This window comes from Pithys albifrons, chromosome 3 (assembly GCF_047495875.1).
Source record: "Pithys albifrons albifrons isolate INPA30051 chromosome 3, PitAlb_v1, whole genome shotgun sequence".
Taxonomy (NCBI): domain Eukaryota; kingdom Metazoa; phylum Chordata; class Aves; order Passeriformes; family Thamnophilidae; genus Pithys; species Pithys albifrons.
In genome coordinates this window covers 51,403,135-51,420,942 of record NC_092460.1, presented here as the reverse complement: position 1 = coordinate 51,420,942, position 17,808 = coordinate 51,403,135, and the positions used below count along the sequence as shown (strand labels likewise).

At 46.2% G+C, this 17,808-nt stretch overlaps 1 protein-coding gene across 1 annotated transcript; it reads left to right on the top strand.

Annotated features, from left to right (window-relative positions):
• Window positions 1-725: 725 nt before the first annotated feature.
• NFAM1 (NFAT activating protein with ITAM motif 1) lies at window positions 726-16,563 on the top strand. Its single transcript, XM_071549887.1, is given in 6 exon segments — window positions 726-1,116; window positions 3,151-3,489; window positions 4,518-4,627; window positions 7,095-7,193; window positions 11,708-11,794; window positions 14,388-16,563. Coding segments are annotated over 6 exon segments (1,086 nt in total). The 3' UTR covers window positions 14,448-16,563.
• The last annotated feature ends 1,245 nt before the right edge of the window (window positions 16,564-17,808 follow it).

Here is a 17,808-nt window from a genome sequence, read left to right as displayed (position 1 = left end):
CCTACAAACTCTGGAGGGATAAAACAAGTGATAGTGACCTTGATGACATGCAGTTTACAGTTTCATCTGCTGCCTTAGGTCTTTTCCCCCACGGCCATCCCCCCACCAGTCTCCACAGCACAGCACCCTGTGGGAGCAGGTAGCCTTGAAGCTGCAGCAATGTGCTTTCTTGTGGGCAGTCCAAATGTCTCACAAGAAGTGCAAAAGGAGGAAGCTGCCTAGAGAGAAGTGAAGACCTCTCAGACATCGAGGGTTTTATGAGTCAGATGCTGCTCAGCAGTTGTATTGCAGATGTCTTAGCTGAAAACAAGCTTTCGTTGAAATCAAAGACTCTTCATGAGTATAGGCAGCAGGAACCTCCCACAAAAAGAGGAGTTTCTTCTTCAAAGAGCCCTCCTTAGATTTGCCTACAATAGATTACTTAAAACTTGCCTGCATTGCGAAGCTGATTCAGAGCCAGCATGATGTGGATCTGAAGCATCCCAGCTGCTAGGGATGAATTTGCTTTCTGGTTGTTCTCACTTTGAATACGAGTGCCTTCCTCTGAAGGGACTTAGTGGAGGAGCTGGCTGTTTAGGGTTGTTTTGTGGAGTCAGGAGTACAGTGGAGCCATTTCTCTGTACTGACTGCTGATGGGGGTACTGGTTTTCTTCATGCAAAGCAAGACAGGTGATCCTACACTTGAATGTTCACCTCACTGTGTTAGGTGACAAAGTTTGCTTTAAATGCATGTGATACTTAACAGTCATTGGTAGACAAAGCTCTGTGTGCGAAAGTGGTTATGGTGTAACATTTGAACACCAGCTGGTAGGTGTAACACCATCATAGGAGTACAGAGAAATTAACCCCTGTGCGGGGAGGAGTCTGACCGAAAAGCAGAAGAACTCGCATCTGCCAGGAACTGCTTGCCAAAAGCAGCATGTGTACATCCTGCCTGCCCCTTCCCAAACAGGAGGGGATCAACCAGCTGCCCGGGTGTGGAAATACCTGACAAACCCCCATCTCTTTGGCCTTTTGGATCGTCGTGTCCGGTGGCTTTCTTACAGCCTTTGACCCCCATCATGGCCTCTAATCTAAAAGTCATCTTCCTCTTTCTTTGGTTGCTTCAGTGTGGAGGTAAACAAATACTTTTTTAAAAAATTCCTTTTGTTTTGTCCGATGTTTTTTCACATTAGAGGATTTCCAGCTGCTATCTTTTGCTAATTTCCAGAGATCCCCTCTAGGAATTTGCATGCTGCTGCTATTTCTGTCTTTTAAGGATTTCAAAGCTGAGAGAGCAAATCCTCAAGAAAGGGGGGAACATGGGAGAAGGGTTAGATAACCTAAATAAAATGGTTTGGCTTTTTTCTTGGCATGTTCTTCTCAAGCTCATGGCTCCTGGGATACTGCAAGAAGATGGATGTCTCCTCTGTTTGTTACAGCAATTCTTAGCCATGTCTTGTATTTAAACTATATTCATGTGTGTTCTGCTGGTTAGAGATGAGAAGGATGATGAATGACTTTGAATAATATGGCCCAGAAGAAACCACTTGGGTTATCACTCCCACGGTGCCTGCAGGATTATCTGTTACCACCTTTCCATAATATTGTTCTTAGTGTACACAGGACTGTGCTTTCACAAAGAGTGAGCTTGTCCCTGAGGACTGTACTGTATCTCGGTTGCTTTTACAGCCAAGACCCTTTTTCTAGTGATGTAATCTCAGCTCTTCCTTACTCCTTTCTGTGGCCGTGTCCTCCCTCCATTGTTGCCCGCCCCCCACCCCCTCCCCGGCTTCCTCAGTGCTCAACATTCAGCAGCGCTCAGTCTGAGTTGCCTTTTCCGATGCCAGCTCCTGCTGTGCAGAGGTGATGCTGCTCTTGTGATGCAGTGTTAGTGCATGATGACAGGAAAGCAAGCCTGGCTGTGCTCTGGGACAGCTTTAATATCTTGTTATGAGCCTGTTCATAGATGCAGAACTCCAGGGAATCCCATCAAAAGCATGAATGAAAAAAACTGCCCATCCCCTGCTTTCTCTCTCTACCTTTTTTTGCCTTTCTATTTTCATGTCTCTGAAAGAATCCTTCATTTCATAAGAAGGCCTGTGTGTGCGTTTCCAGTTCCCTTTCTTCAAGAGCCTTCTCTGAAATTGCTTTATATATGGTATAATGTCAGCTGCCAAACAAGTAGATCTAGAGATTGCCTGATGTTAAAGCCAGATTTGGCTGGGAAGCCAAAGAAATCTTGTACCCCAGGCTCCTAACTAGCCTGTGGCTGACTCTTAGGTTTTTTTACTTTTCGTTAAACAGAACAGGGAGTGAACTGTTGTGTGGTTCCACACCTGTGCTTATTCATCCTCTCTTGTAACTCCTGACATCATAGTCTACTGAATTACAGTGATAGATCACTTTAAACTGCCCTGTACATGTTAGGAGGAAGCACAAGAAGGGCATGATCTTCCATCTCTCTGCCCAAGATAGTCACATGTAGATATTTAAGATCTGCAGTCCTCTGCAGGTATTTCCCATATCTGGCATCAAGGCTTGCAATTCGCTGCTATTTTACAGCAGCAAAAGTTTGGAGTTATTAAGTTTTGACTTATTTCTTATGGCCTTACTGCTGGCCCCTGTACAGAATATGCAATTTCCTTTCTCACTTGTCTTTCAGAAATACACAGTGCCACTGATAACACCTGCTTACATACACCATCCTCACTGCTACAGGATCATCACATGGCCACGCACAGATGCCCAAGCAGAAGCATGTAACTCAGGAGTTTCAGGAGATGTCCAGTTAGCATTTATCTTGGGAAATTGCTTTCTATTCACCCACTGCAAATATGGTCTCACACCACTGCAAAATCAGTTCACTTCCTGCTTCATTTCCTGTCTTTCTGTGTGCTGGCATTGTATGGAGAAGCTCACAAGAGAAAAGGGGAAGCCTGTGAATGCAGCAGGCTATTGCAAATCAGACAGCAATTACCTAAGAGATGTGGCAGATCACACAGGGCACGTGCTCTGAATCACTCAGTTTCTGTCAAGGGCCAACACTGCGTGGTCTGGGTGTGCTTCCTGGCATATGGTTATTCTTGGTGTGATCCTATCTTTGGCATAGCCATTCTCTCCTGACTGAAAGTGATGTTAGGTGACTGCTAACAATTATTACCCTTGCAGGGGAAAATGTCGATGTACAGCAGAAACCTCCAATCCAGGTTGCACTGCTCAAGGAAGGCATATCCATCCCCTGTAAAGTCATCTTCCCTTACATGCGGAAATACACCAAATTTTCGATCATCTATTATTGGATTAATTCACTGGGCCAGGAGACAATCATCTATAGCAGGCTGGAAAACGTACACATTCCCCCTGGAGAAGAGAATAAGACTGCTGCCGTATCTTACGACCACAGAATCATGCCGCTCGAAAACCCCTCTTCTACTGGCACATATTACTGCAAGGTCAAATGGGATGGCATCGAGAAAATGGGAAAGGGAGTGTTTGTCCTTGCAAGAGGTAAGTGAACAACCAAAAAGAAAGGGCAAGAGGTTAAAAGTCAGCTGGATCTGGCTATGAAAATATGGTCTTTGCTTTTCTTTTTGTCTACCCAAACATGCTATGGAATCAGGTAGGAATAATGCTTTATGCCCAATACTTACTGCCATTAGGGCTGAATGCGCTTTGCACAGGTGACTCATGCTACTGTTCCCCATCTGGAACATAAAGATACAGTAATTTTTATCTGCCCTGCCACAGCCTCCTGGGAGTCTGGATCTATCCAGGGAGCCTGGGCACTGGCTCAGACAGTGATTTTATGTGTCAGTGTCCAGGAGACAGTACAGTTTGGCCTTCAGCAGTGTGGCAGAGGCAGCTAATAAGGTCAGTCCTTAGGGTGCTCGCTGTAATGAGATCTGCAGGTTCGGCGCTCACTGTTAGGAACTCATGAACAGGTTAGAGACTGACCAACATCCCTCCCCCTTTTCCATGGGATACAAGGGATTGGCTGGTCTGTTATTGAGCAGACTGGAAAGCAAGGGAAAGCTTGATGCAACGTAAGAGGAATGTTAAAGTGATAAGGATGGGCGTGCTGTTGACTGACTGGATTTGCACTACTGGATGCTGGATATGAAGAACTTGTTAGTGTAAATGCAAAGGGCTGTGATCAGACAGCTTTCCTACACTGGTCAGAGGACGCCTACAGTACCCATGATCCTAGTTCATGTGGTCTGTGTGCTTTCCACCATCTGTGTTTCTGATCCTATGACAAAGTCTTTGCCAGCCTATACTTACCATCTTTCTTGGTTCTCATAGTTATGTGACCTCTCTCTAATGTACTTTATGAAGTGATGCTGCTCTTCTGTGTGATTCTGCAGCTGCACCCTGCTCTCTGTTTGGTCAGAGTAGGCTTTGAAGGTTATGTGCATCTCTGCCATCATACTCTGCACTCCCACATTTTAGTTCTCTCAAGGCTCTTTACAGGGTTAAAAATACAGCAGGACTGTAACTGCCACTCACACTGTGAACCTTTTCCTTCTTTCTTACAGGTACAGGGTACATAGATGCCTCTTATGGGTGGGAAATCCTCATTACCCTTACTGTTCTTCTTGCTGTATTGAGCATTGCCGCAACAGCTCTGCTTCTATGGAAAAGAAAGGCAAGTTATAACCAAATAAAAAGCAATACCTGACATGACCCATTCTAGGAATGAACTCATTTTGCTTCTAACTTGGCTGGATTGGTAGTCCTTGTCCTGAGATTGTCCATGCTGGGTGTCTGCCTCGGTTTATTTTCTTAAGTTCAGTTCTTCTGAGAAAAAAAGTTTACAGGAAAGACAAACCAAGTCAATGATTTGTTCATTAAAGAAATTCTGGAAATTGTTTTGACTCCAGCATGCTTTGCTTTAGAGCAAGGGCTTGATGCAGGGCAAGAAGTCACACTAGCAGTGTGCTGGCCCTGAGAACATTCAAGGAGATGTAGCCTTGTGATGGGATTTTGGAAAACTGCAGTTTGTGCATATTCAGTTGTAGCTCTTGTCAATTTAGCAGTTCTACTGTTTAAAACTGCTGTGAGGGGGCTTTATCTGCCAGTCAGGCAGGTAATGTCCTGTGCACCCAAGCAAATCTATTGCAATCCTCATGACTGGATTGGGGCAGGACTTTCCCTGTTTCTAATCCTCTTTCAGGATGGAGTTTATGCTGGTTCTGGAGTCTGCAGCTGCATTCCTAAGCTCAGGCACCATAGAAGAAAAAATCTGCAGTGTGGAGTGGCTGGGAACCAGAGCCTTGGGCAGAGAAAACATTAAGAGACAGAGTGAGAGGAGGAGGTCGGGACAAGGATCCCAAGGAAGCCTGTGTGGAAATTACAACTAACTGGGGGAAAAAAGAGCAGAGGGGGATTTGACAAGACAATCTCCAGAGACACCTTCCAACAGCAGTGATTCTGTGATGCTGAAAGAACAGGCCTCTGGAAGGAAACTGTGTCTGGAATCTGGAGCAAGAAAGCACTGGTTCTTGGAGGAGGGTGTTAAGTCTGGACTGTCAGGGCCCCTTGGGTGAGCAGAGTAGTGACACAGGTTGGGACCAGCTGACTAAGGAATTGGAATCTGGGATGAGTAGCTGAGGGCAAAGGGGAAATCTGGAGTGGGGAGGAAAGGATTCAGAGAGCAGGAGAAGAAAAGCCAAAAGCAGGGTGAAAGATCTCCATAAGACAGGGGCCCTGAGGAAAAACCTCTAGAGTCATGTTAGTGGAATCTCTGTTGTTTTGGAAAAACCTACTGCTCCTAGTACTGTTGCCCTAAGGTGTTCAAATTGCATCCTCTGCGTCCTTCCAGAGCTCTCAAGGCTGGCTTAAAAGTACCTGATTTTTTTTAGAATGGAGCTTGGGGATTGTTGTTTTCTAGGTAGATTACACTGCATATTTACTCTTTCAAGCTGCTCTCTGCCACCACAACAGCAGGCTCTCTGAAAGCATTTTTATGTGGACGCTGTGCTGCTTATACAGTCCTTCGACTCCAAGGGGCATCAGGCTTCAGCACACACAGTCAGAGATCATGAGGTTGAAAGCAGAATGGCAGGAGTTGGCAGACCAGCTAATCTCGTGAGACTTGCCTTGCAGGCAGCCTGATAGAGGGGAAGGAATGCAAGAGGCAGAGTGAGTCGGCTGGAGACAGGCCCCCATCTCTGTTTGCCTAGACAGCATCTCCATGGGGATGAGGAAGGGGGGGCAATGTCATGACTTGCCAATTGGCATCTCTAGGTTTTGAGGTGGGCCAGCAAGTCTTAGACTTACAGGCTCTCCTTGGGCCTGAAAAGATTGTGCAGTCATTGTATTTGCCCTCCTGCAGACCACAGCCCATATTTCTCACCACAGCTTGCTTAGACCTGCTGGTTTAAAAATGTTTATCTTTAAGAAAAGCTATTTAGCATCCTCCTTAGTTACTAATGGACTGGAAAGCAGTTCATCGTTTTCATGTGATGTGAATATAATCATCCCACTTCTTTCTGAATTAGAACAGAGCAAAGCCTTCTGCCTTTTTTGCCTCCTCCCTTGCTTGCTGAGCAGGGCTAACCCTTCTCTGTGTGTGAATGGTACACATTTAAGGAGAACTCATCTGATGCGAGAAACATTTCAGAGGAAGGGACCTTCTTCCTTCAACCCCATGCTGGACTTGCATATTAGTGTATCACTGACTATATGTCATCATTAACGCTTGTCTGGTGCTCTTCTCTAGAGACTGCATATTAGCAAAAGCTTCCCAGCCCAGTTCTAACAAAATTCCCCTGTGGACTGTGAACGGAGCCGTTCTTTACTCCCTGTCCTACAGCATTGTGCTGTGCTGTAAAACACACCCTTTGCCCAGTAAAGTTTCAGTGGTGAAATGTACACACAGAGCCCAGTTCTCCTTTCCACTGCTCCCGTGTAAGTCAGGGGACTCCTACATGTTACCCTGTGGTGAGGAAAGTGACCAGCACATGTTGTGCAGACACTGCCAGTGCTCTTTGGTGTGGAAGCATTCAGGAGGTGTGCAAGCAGCTGGCTTTGTTATGACATTGGTGTTCATTTCAGCTTTGGGGAGATCGTGTTTTCTGCATATGTGTCATTTGATGTCTTGTCCTGAGCAGGTGTTGTGCCCTAAAAGAAACCAGCTAAATATCCTGAGACAGAAGGTGGAAACGCAGCTCCCTTCAGCCAGCCTACCACCACCACCTCCTGTCTATGATGTGAGTACCAGAACCGCCCTGCATGCCTTCTGTCTGCCTCATGGTACAACCCTTTCCTTCCCTGACATGGTACAAACAATGCCAGTATCATGATGTGAAACATGAGCAATACCTGCATACCAGCCTGGTACTGGTGGCCTTGCCTTGTTTAGCTGCTCCCAAGACAGGGCATGTTGCGCCTCCGTCATGGTCCCAGCTGTGGCCTCCCCAGCGCTCAAGCCTTGCCTCGTGCCCTGCCGGGCAGCACCCTTCCCTCTGTCAGCAGCACAGAACAGCAAGTATGGGGCCAGAGACCGTTTCTGGTGGAAGAGGTAGGAGGGTCTCCAGGAGTCAGGAAGGAAGAGGGAATCTCAGCCCCACATTGTGCTGCAGAGTGTCTCAAAAACATGCCCTTCTCAGCTGGAGAATGATGGCTCAGAAAAGGGGCAGAGAGACATGCTCTCCTAAACAACCCCAGCCTGTTTAGGGTTCCTGCTATGGAACCTTCACTGGTGCCAGTGTCACAGACCTCTGCAGTCCTGGGCAGGCTGACTAGCTGGCAGGGGTAATAACAGGGCAGGAAGAAAGTAAAGGGAGTCTCTTTTTTGAAGCATTTCCCTTTTCATTGCACAGGATCTCCTTTTCCATTTACCAGACTGGGGAATGCCAACTGTTCCCACTCCTCGAGCCCAGTAGTTGCAGCATCATAGGTAATAGAATTGAAATGGGTCCCCTGAAATGCCAGACCTAGACCTCAGCTACCTCAAGTAAGCATGACTCCTAATCCCATTTACAAGCTGTCCAGCTCCATTTAAAATGGATTCCTTTTTCTGCTTTTACTCTCATGGGAGAGCTGCTCCTCTAAGAAGAGAAGGGTTTGTTTCTTTTTCTTGTGATCTGTGAGACCCAACAAGGAGGAATAAAATGAAAGTGAGTAGGGAAGGATGTTATCTACATATTAGGAAACCCTTCTGTCTGTGAGGTCTATAAGGGCTGGAAAAGTCTCTCCAAGGAAAACCTGTAAGCTCTGCTGCATGAATCATTTAAACTAAACAGAGCGAAGCTCTGGAGAATGTAGTACAGAGAGGAGCAAAGCCCTGTCAAGGAGACAGAAGACCTGACTGGGGGCAGATATGAACAAGAGGATGGGCCTGCCCCTTCTTATTCTCACTCTGTGGGGTGGGGAGGCATCATTTTGTGGCCCTTTAATTTTTGGAGTAGTTGTTTAGAAGAGAGCACAATATATTGTATGTGATACATTTATTCTAGGCAAAACCCAATGCTTTGGGTAAAGGAAGTCGCAGGTCATAAACCTTTTCATTTGTATCAAGTAATTTCTTTTTAATTCTGGCTTATAAAAATCTGAATGGGTAGTTTCCTGCTGAAGTGGATGATTTCTGCAAGGAGACAAAAAAAAAATCAAATCCATTTCTCGCTCAGTCGGCCTCGTCATGCATCCTTAGCTCCATCTTAATTACATGTTTCATCATGTTGTTCTGTTCAGGCTCCACTAAGGCTAATATAGCAAGCCAGCGGAGCCAGCCTTAGGCACAGGCAATGCCAGGAGCTGGCTGGGCCCTGTGCTTGCAGGAGCCCTATGGACCTGGCCCAGCCAGCCTTCCCTGAAGCCTGTGAACCACTCGGCAGCTGTGCAGGGCTCCTGGCCAGCCTGGTGTTCAGGGCAGGTGGTGGCACAGCCCTCTTTGGCAGGGCAGCGAGCAGCCTGGGACCATCTCCTGTGCACTGCGGGATAGGAGCCCGCCCACGGGAGGTTCCGTTATTGTGGAGCAGCTGCTGCTGCTGGGCTACGCGTTCAGGCATGAAGCAGCAACTCCTGTGCAGACACAGCACGTGGTGAAAGGAGGGCTGCGAGGTGGAGAGGGGGATGAGAGCCCTGGGATGGAAACTTGTGCTAGATGGGCCCTCAGGACAGGTGAGGGGAATAGAAAGTCGACAAACCTGATTTCCTGTGAAAGATAACTCTGGTGCCCCACTGCTAAATTTTGTTGGAACTCTGCATAATGTAAACCCAGCCATGAAAACTGCATTTGAAACTAGATGTGTTGTGAAAATACATTGGTGTTAAACTGGGTGTTAGACTCAGTTCTTAATTCGTGGGGAGGGAAGAAATCTGTGGTCAGCACTGGGGTAAACGAAGGCAAGAAAAAAGGAAGGACAACTGAGAAGTAACTCCCAGTGATAAGATAAAAGGAGGTCAGAGATTAGGGGACCGGATAGGAGGCCAGCATGTGCCAACTGTGCTATCTGTGGGGGAAAGTGAGAGGTCAGAGCCTGGAAAAAAGTCAGGTCAAGGAACCAGTGTCCTTGCAGGCCTGAAGCTAGGAGCAGGAGCAAGAGGAGGCATCACTGAACATCAGAGTAAGGTCTTGGAACTGGCTAGTGCAGCTCATTAAATGCTCTGTGTTATCCTACATAGCAGCAAGCCTCATCCATGGTGTGGGAAGGGTCCTAGCACACCATTTGCAAAGCTATCCTGCTGAACAGCCCTGGGAGCAAAAGACTTCCCCAGTGGCTCTTCCAGGTGCCACTGCTTACCTTTTGCAAGGTCCCCGAGGGTGGGTGTTTGGAGTGAAAAGCATACAAGGTAACAAAAAGCCCTGGTAATGAGGGGGCAGCTGGGAACCCACTTTGTTCTCTCTATACTGCCAGGTGTTGCTTGACCTCTCTATTGTCCTGCAACCCTGGAGCTTCTCTATTTCACTGCACTGCCCAGAGCCACACCTGTATGTTCTCTGATTTCCAGCTTAGCTTCCTAGTTAGTGAGCAGCTTGGAAATAACAATCCGAGGGACTTCATCTGCTTCACACTTCAAACAAGCTTTTTTGAGCAGCAAACAGAACTCCTCTGGTGCAGGTGCAGTTGGGTTCCAGAGCACAGGGGCTTTTCTAGGGGTGAGGGAGACAGGAGGCTGCTTGAGGATGGGAAGGCATCTGTCAGCAGGGAGAAGAGTAGCCTGTGTGCCTCCACTGTGACAGTATCAGGTGGTCAGTGATCAAGTAAAAGTAATTAACTTGCAAATGGCAGTTGGAGACACCAACTTTCCATCTGGCCAGCAAAGGACCAGCGTTGTCAACAGCCTTCATGGGAAGAAAGCTTATGGAGGCAGGAAGTCTTTTTGGGAGGTTAAACACCAAAAGGATCCTTCTTGCTTGCAAGTGGCTTCAGACTGGAGCAGCAAAAGATGCCTGTCCTGCCAAGGGGACACGGAGCCAGGCTGCTGGAAGCAGAGCATGCAGGACAAGGCCCTCACTGGGACCATCACAAAAAGAATTGAAAATGAGGATGGGGAAATTGAATTTTCTGTGTGCACATGTGCACATGTGAATAGTGGAAGTGTGTGTGTAGGCAAGTGGGTTTTTGGGAGTAGGAAGCAGACAGGTGAAATAATTTGACTGTTTCAAAAGGAGTGGGAATGGGAGAGACATGTGGTGCTCCATTCACTGTGCTTCCCTCATGTCTGAGTGCCTGTTTATTCCAAGGCCCGCTCCCAAATGCTACTGCTCTATCATCTGATCTTGTTGAAACTGCTGCCCTGCTGGCCATGATCCTGAAGGATGCTGCGTGTTTACAACTCCAGGTGAAATGATGAGGGTTCAGGTGATCAGCAGCCCCCGAGTCAGGCATTTCAGGGCGCCTCGCTCCCTTTGCAGTCTCTGCACTAATATCATCTGCCCCTCTTGCAGCCAGAGCTCCTCCCATCTTCCTGTTGCCAGAGAAACAGCCACCTTGGCAACCTGCTGTCATCCTTGAAACACACATGGAAAAGTCCTCCTGATTGTTATGTTTGATCCTTCAGGCAGATCTGGAATATCACTCAAACTGACATGCATCTCCTGTGACATGATTACCTGGGGGACTGCGGGTGTTTATGCATGTAGGGCACGTGTGTGTTTCTCTCTGTAGTTGTGTGGGACCACAGTTATGTTTGAGGGCCTGAGAGCATATGGATTTTTTTCATTATTCTTTGCTTACTCTAAAAAGAAAGGAGAGTTCTGGCTTGGAAGAAAAAGCCAGACAAGAGGGTTTCCCATTTACAACACCCCCTGTACTTCAGGACCCCCAACCTCCCCTTTTCCCACCTTTGTGTGCCCAGAATAACCATGGACAAGAGCGTGTGGGTGCCAGACACCTAAACAGCACTGCCCCTTACCTGTGTCCCCATGGTGCACAACATCATTCCACGTGGCAGAAGAATCTTTATTCTGGGCCATTTGGAGGAGAGGAAAGCAGAGGCATTGCCATTCTTCTCCACTGCCTTTCACAGGGTAGGTAACATCAAAGCCTGTCTCTGTGAGCCTGAAAAAAAGATGATGATGCAGATGCACTGTATGGATTTCAGGGGAAAAGGATTTTCTGTTTGCTTAAGTTCAGGTTAGGAACTTAAAAATTTTGGAGATGGCAGGGGTTTCTAAAAAGTGTCAGGCATAAGGTGAGGAACAACCCAGTGGGCAATTAGTTGTCTTAAACCTAAATAATTTATTTGATCCCTATTTTCTTCTCTTTTCCTTGTGCAGAGCCTGGATGTGCAGCAAATTGATGTCTATTCTGTCCTTGAAAATGACACAAACAACCCTTCACTCAGAAAGGATTCTCCAGGGAAGGTAAGGGCCAGGGCCCTACTCTTGGAAAGTTCCTATATGCACTGGGCACACAGGGAAAGAAACCCCACAGAATTGCCACCGTCTAGCAGGCAGGCAGTGTGTCTCCAGTCCCACCAAAAGGGGAAAACAGGATGTGGCATGCACTCACCAGCTGGGCTGCACATGGAGCCTGTCTTTCCTCTTCCAGCAGGATCTTCGCTCCTGCAGCTCTACCCGTTTTGGCACTCATGGTTTTGTGCAGATGCTTTGCTGTATGACATATGCTGAAAGGCATTGAGGGGTTTGGCATCACTGCTTCCTCTGAACAGGATGGACATTCATGGAGAGCTGGGCAGATGCTGGTCCCCACTGTTGCCCTTTCCAGATTAGTTAGGCAGTTGAGAAGTCCTCTGGCATAGAGGAATCTGTGCACTGGCAGCAGACCCTGGACACAGCTTTCCTCTCACCAACATTAGGCACCTGAGAGCCATTTCATGGTAGCAGAAGCTAAGATGGTCAGAGCAGAGGTTGGGCTGATACAATCTCTGTCAGCTGTGGGGCTCAGGAAAAGGCAAAGTGTGTGTATGTTTTGGGCTTGTATCTTCATGCTGGGTTGAGAGTTATAAGTTAGAGACAGCAAACTAAAATCACTCATAGTGCAAATAGATGCAACTAGGAATGAACAAGTGCAAGTCAGTTGTGGGGGCCACACGAAGCAGACCAGGAGGCCACACAGCCTTCTACCCTGCCTTTGGCAGACATCAGCTGTTTCATATGAGCAAAAGTTGCATCAGGCACCCCAGGGAACACTTCCTTCCTGTCCTCAGAACTTCATTTTTGTTTTCTTTTCCAGACCTCTTATCTGCTTAAAAAACATATTCTCTTCTAATGTTAGAAAATATTCCTGAAAAATGTCTCCTGCTTCCTCACACTGATGTCTTGTTGGAAATAATTCCCCTGGTTGCACCATCCCTGTGTGTCATGAACGACAATATTTTCCAGTGTCCCAGGCATTTTCACAACTCCCTCCTTTTAGGAAAAAGTAGTCTAAAATCAAGTGGCCTCCTCTGTGTCAGAGCTGCTTGCCATGTGCTCTTGGCCCATGGCCACTGCCCTCCTGCACTTACTGCTGTGGCACCACTGTGGTTGATGGTAGCAAAAGTAGTGGCAGGTCCCTGATTACTGAGGGGAAGGAAGGGTTGTTTTATATAGGCTTGTCTTACATGGTGCAGCATCCCTGGATTTGTGTTCTTGCTGTGTTTTTAATTAGTTGGATAGGGTCCCTCTTCCTGGTCCTATTTATTCTTCTGTATACCTTTACCAGCTACCACCTTCGAAATGATTCAGTGTAGCTGGCAAGATGCAGCATGTATGGGGTTTCTCCCTATCAAGGAGCTGTCTGAGTTTCTGGTGAGTGGCCCATACCATTCAGCTGCTGCTTGGAGGGGCAGAGGGTCTGTAAAACCGAGCAGTAGCAAAGCAACAAAGCAAGAGTGAAGGAGCATCTCTGTGTGAGCGGGTCTGGTGCTGGTAGTCTTGGCCAGAGTGGGGTAAAGGTGAAAACAGAGATGTGAGAAAGAGAGAAGAAGAAAGCAAAGAGAGGGGCTGGGATGAGCTCTCACACTGAGAGCAGACACTGCCAAGTGTCCTCAGGTCTTGTGCTGGTCTGAAGGAAGGGAAGTAAGAGTGGCAGGGCTCTATGATCTCAGCACAGGAAAATTTAACTGCATTTTCCACTATGGTTGCAAGCGCTTTGATCAGCTTCTGTCAGTCATCCTGGGCTGTGACCACCTGGGACACTCATCCTCCAGCTGGCTTTGCCAGAATAAAACAGGGTGTTTTCCCTAAGAGTGAGATTTGTGGGTCAGCAGGTTTGGCCTGTGAGTGGGAGCTGGAATTGCTGAACAGTGGCTGACTCTGCTGCAGAGGGTCCAGCCCAGCCCTTGCTGCAAGATGCTGTGAATAGAGGGTGAGCTATAAAGGAAAGCAGGGCAGAGAGCCCCTGAAACAAGAGCACTTGCATGGGCCAGTTTGGGTAGCAAGGGGTCAATCTTACATTCTTTGGAGGTGCCTCCACTCAGCACTTTTGTAGTGTTTCCCTTTGGTGGTGGCAAAGAGAAAATGCAAGTGTAGGTAGGGCTTAGTTCAGCCGGTGGCATTTCAGCTGCTTGCTGTGTAACCTTGCTTACAGCAGGCCTGTGCCTCACAGCGCTTAAAATATCAGTCTGTCAGCACCTTGTCTACACGAGGAACAGTCGTGAGGAACAGACTCAACTGTTGAAGAAACAGGATTGAGGAGGTCAGGGAATTCCTCCTTCACAGAATCTAAAGTGATTTATTTTTTTACTGAGTCCAATTTCCCCTCCCCTCCCTGTCTGACAGTTTTTTTGGGGAAGAGTGACTCGTAAAGGAGGCATCTTTATCCCTTGGGCTGGATTAGTCACGTTTGTCTTTCGCAGAGCAACATTTCTCACTGTAGTGGCTTCTGTTTCAGTGGATCACTTATAGCCATTTCTAACAGAACAAACGTCAGTGCCTGCTTATTAAGAATTAATTCGTCATCTTTTGAATAATTTTCCTCCATTTCTTTTTTCTCCTTTTCATCATTCTGCAGACACCTAAGAAGCAAACAACTCTAGAAGAATCCTCTGATACACTATATGAGAATATTTAACAGGAAAAGATACCTGATCCTGTGTGGACCAGACATCTTTCTGTATGGCAGAGCTACTCTTACATCCCAGATGAGATGCAGATAACTGCAGAGATCCACAGTGACTTCAGAGCACAACGACAGGGACCTGTGAACCCCGGGCTCCTTCTAAACTGCCCTTCATTAACAACAGAATGCATCTGTTAAAATCCCTCGGGGCTCAGTCTGCACGGATGCAGTAAAGCTGTTTTGCAGCAAAGCTGTTTGTTGCAAAAGAAAAGCTGCATTTTTCAAGCACTTATCTTGGGAGTGGGCAAGCTGTGAAGGTTTCTCTCACCTGCCCCGGCTGAAATACTTTATTCTTGATCCTCTGCAAATGATAGCACAGTACAGAGACCTCCGTGCTTGCTGGCTTGAAGTTCAGATCCTGACCTGCAGCAGTCCATCTGATCCTGTGCTTATGGCTTTCCCGAGGTGGCTGTCAGGCAGGCCTTCGTGCATAGTTTAACCAGATCCAAGCATCCACCTGCCCGTTTTTCCTTTCTCAGGATCCCCACAGTGAAATATGCTTTCTCATAATCTGCTAATCCCATCAAGTAGTCACAGATGCCTGCTGTGACCATACTCAGGCAACTCAAATCTGTGCCTCTGAGGAAATGCTTCCCCTTCAGCAATATAAGTAGTATATGGTGAGGACTGGATGCACTGACAGAGATAAAGATGGAGAAAAGGAAATCAGAGAAAATATCTCTGCCTCACAACATGTCTCAGTGGCAGTGCCTGTTGCAGAACAAGAAAGAGGAACAAGGAGGTGGAAACCTGAGGAAACTCCCTTGCAGGCAGGTCTGGGGCCAGGTTCCAGCCCAAAGAAGTTAAAGCTGAGCTTCCCAGTTTCCTGTTCTTCTTGGCAATGGGCATTGTTATCATTTGGGATTTTGCGCCTCTGTGGGAGCAGGCATGGTACCTCTGCCCCACCAAAACCCATAGGTTTGCCTTTGTTTCAGCTGACCAGTGTGCAAGGGTGTAAGGCTCCTTTACCCTGTCCCCATACGTTATTTGTCCAGGGAGACCAGCTCTGAAATGACTGCAGGGAGGAGGAGGAGGGAGGCTCTGGAAGTGAATTTTCTATGCAGGTTCTCCTCTCCCTTGTCAGCTGGAACTTGCCTACCATTTGTACTGATGCATATTCTAGTTCTGATAGGGAAGAGGTTACATTAAATATCCATGTAACACGATCAAAACCAGCGGATCAAAAAGCTGAGGCTGTTTTATCTCAGATTAAAAAACAACAACAGAATAACAACCAAACAAACCAACCCAAAATAAGAATATGCAGCATAACTTGAGAGGAATCGTAGAAACCTCTTTAAAACAGAAGATCAAATTAAAATTGAGCTTCAGGGTCATAGAACCCTCTCTGGTTGAAGATAATGTTGCTATGTATCAGAGATGGAGGCTGTGGAAAATGTCTCCGGGGCCTCCAACCTTCCTATACTATGTTTAAAGAGATAATCCGCTTATTGCTTTGCTCTTTTTATTAGAAGAGATTTCAAACATGCAATTTGGACTTTCTTTAACCACAGGAAAATGCTTTTTCTCTTCCCAGTGCTGAGGAATTCATTTCAGAAAGAGCAATGAATAGGCAGCATGGCTTATTAGACCTGTTTACCATTTAAGTTATCACAACAATTATAAATAAATATTTTTAAAGTCAAAAGTTTTAGATTTTACTCATCTGAATAGGAAACATTCGTGTTCACAGAATTTACAGGTATAACAATTCCTTTCCTTAACAAGTTTGAAGAAACTATGAGATGAATTATAAATATGTTGCAGTATGGCAATAAAATATTCAGCAGAAGCTGGTGGATTAGATGAAAAGTAAAAACTTTGAAAATAATGATGCTTACGTTTTGTGTTTTGTTTTTCAAATTTTATAAATGCTAAAAATACTGTGTGCTGCTGGAAATTTCCTGGCAGTGATCTTGCTTTGCAGTGAGTTGATTTGTCTTGTCTTTCTGTTACCTTTTTAAATAGCATGTTTCTTACATTTATGCCTGAGCAATTCTATACATTAAATAGCTGAAGCTCTTTAAAATGAAATATGAGAGAAAGAACAGTATCTGGAATAAAAAATTCTATTCTAGAACAGTCAGTGCTAAAGTACTGGAAGAATCACTCCAAGTTCTGATCAATTAAGTGAAAAAGTAAAGATTTCCAAGAAGCACTGGCAAGTGTGGGGATTTGGGCTTTGTGCCAAAACTTGTGAAAACTGGGATGGGGAGGGAGCAGGAGAGGGGAGGGGGAATTGCTGTGTTTGTTTCAGTGGCTTTTGGGTTGGACCTGCAATGAAGAGTAAAAGGCTGCTGCATGAGAAAAAGGCAATTTAAATCTGTGTAGCCACAATCTAAAATCATTTCTTTAATATCATATGTCATGGGCAGCATGGCAGCAACAGAGTCTGTGAGAGAGAAAGGCGTCCAGCAGAAGACTGTGAGAGCAGGGATGTTTTTAAATGGTACGGACTTTTCCAAGGAGGTATGAGGAAATGCCTGCAGGCACAGGTAGGAGAGACTAGGAAACATAATTTATATAATACTGGTATAGCTATTTTGTAGCAGAGATTTGTTCAGGAAAAAGGCAGGTGTTTGTTTTTTTTGTCATCATTTGTTCTTTTTCTCTTACCTGGCTCTATGGCCCATGAGAATAGGTGCAGAAAATGAGTATTACGAGCAATAGGAAACAAGTTCATTTTAAAGAGTTGAGCAACTGGGAAAAAATCCCCTTGAAATTAAGGATTGGCTCCCCCAGCTCCACAAAGGTGAGAGCAGTGACTGGCTTGTTGTGTTCATCCTACACATTTTGCTTTTAACTGAATGCTGAGAATGGATTCATCTTAAAAACTGTGTCCCTAAGGGCCTCAGCTCCACTTGCTTTTCCCAGCATATTGCTGTTATGCACAGAGCAGGCTCTCTGGTTATAGTGGTATAATCTTTAATTCCCAGGTGTTGAATTTATCCTTTTTTATTGACAGGATTTCAGGGAAGTGGAGACCCGTTATCAAAGTAAGCAATGGTGCAAGGTGGAGATGCACTGCTTGCCTTTTTCTAAAGAAGATGGCATGTTAGCACTAGGATCCATTGCCCTCCTCACCAGGCATGAGCCTTTGGTCCTGAGAGATGCAGTCTCTCACCGTGATAATCCTCGCTGTTAGCGGGCATTGCTGCAAAGGGTGTTGGTGACACTGAAGTCATCTAGTCCCTTTAAACTTTACAGCAAATCCTAACTTGAGAAGGTGAAAACGAGGGTGCACTTGAGTGGTTTGTTGGTTTGTTCCTTTTCTGCAGAGGACAAGCTCTTGCTTAGTACTGTTTAGTCATAT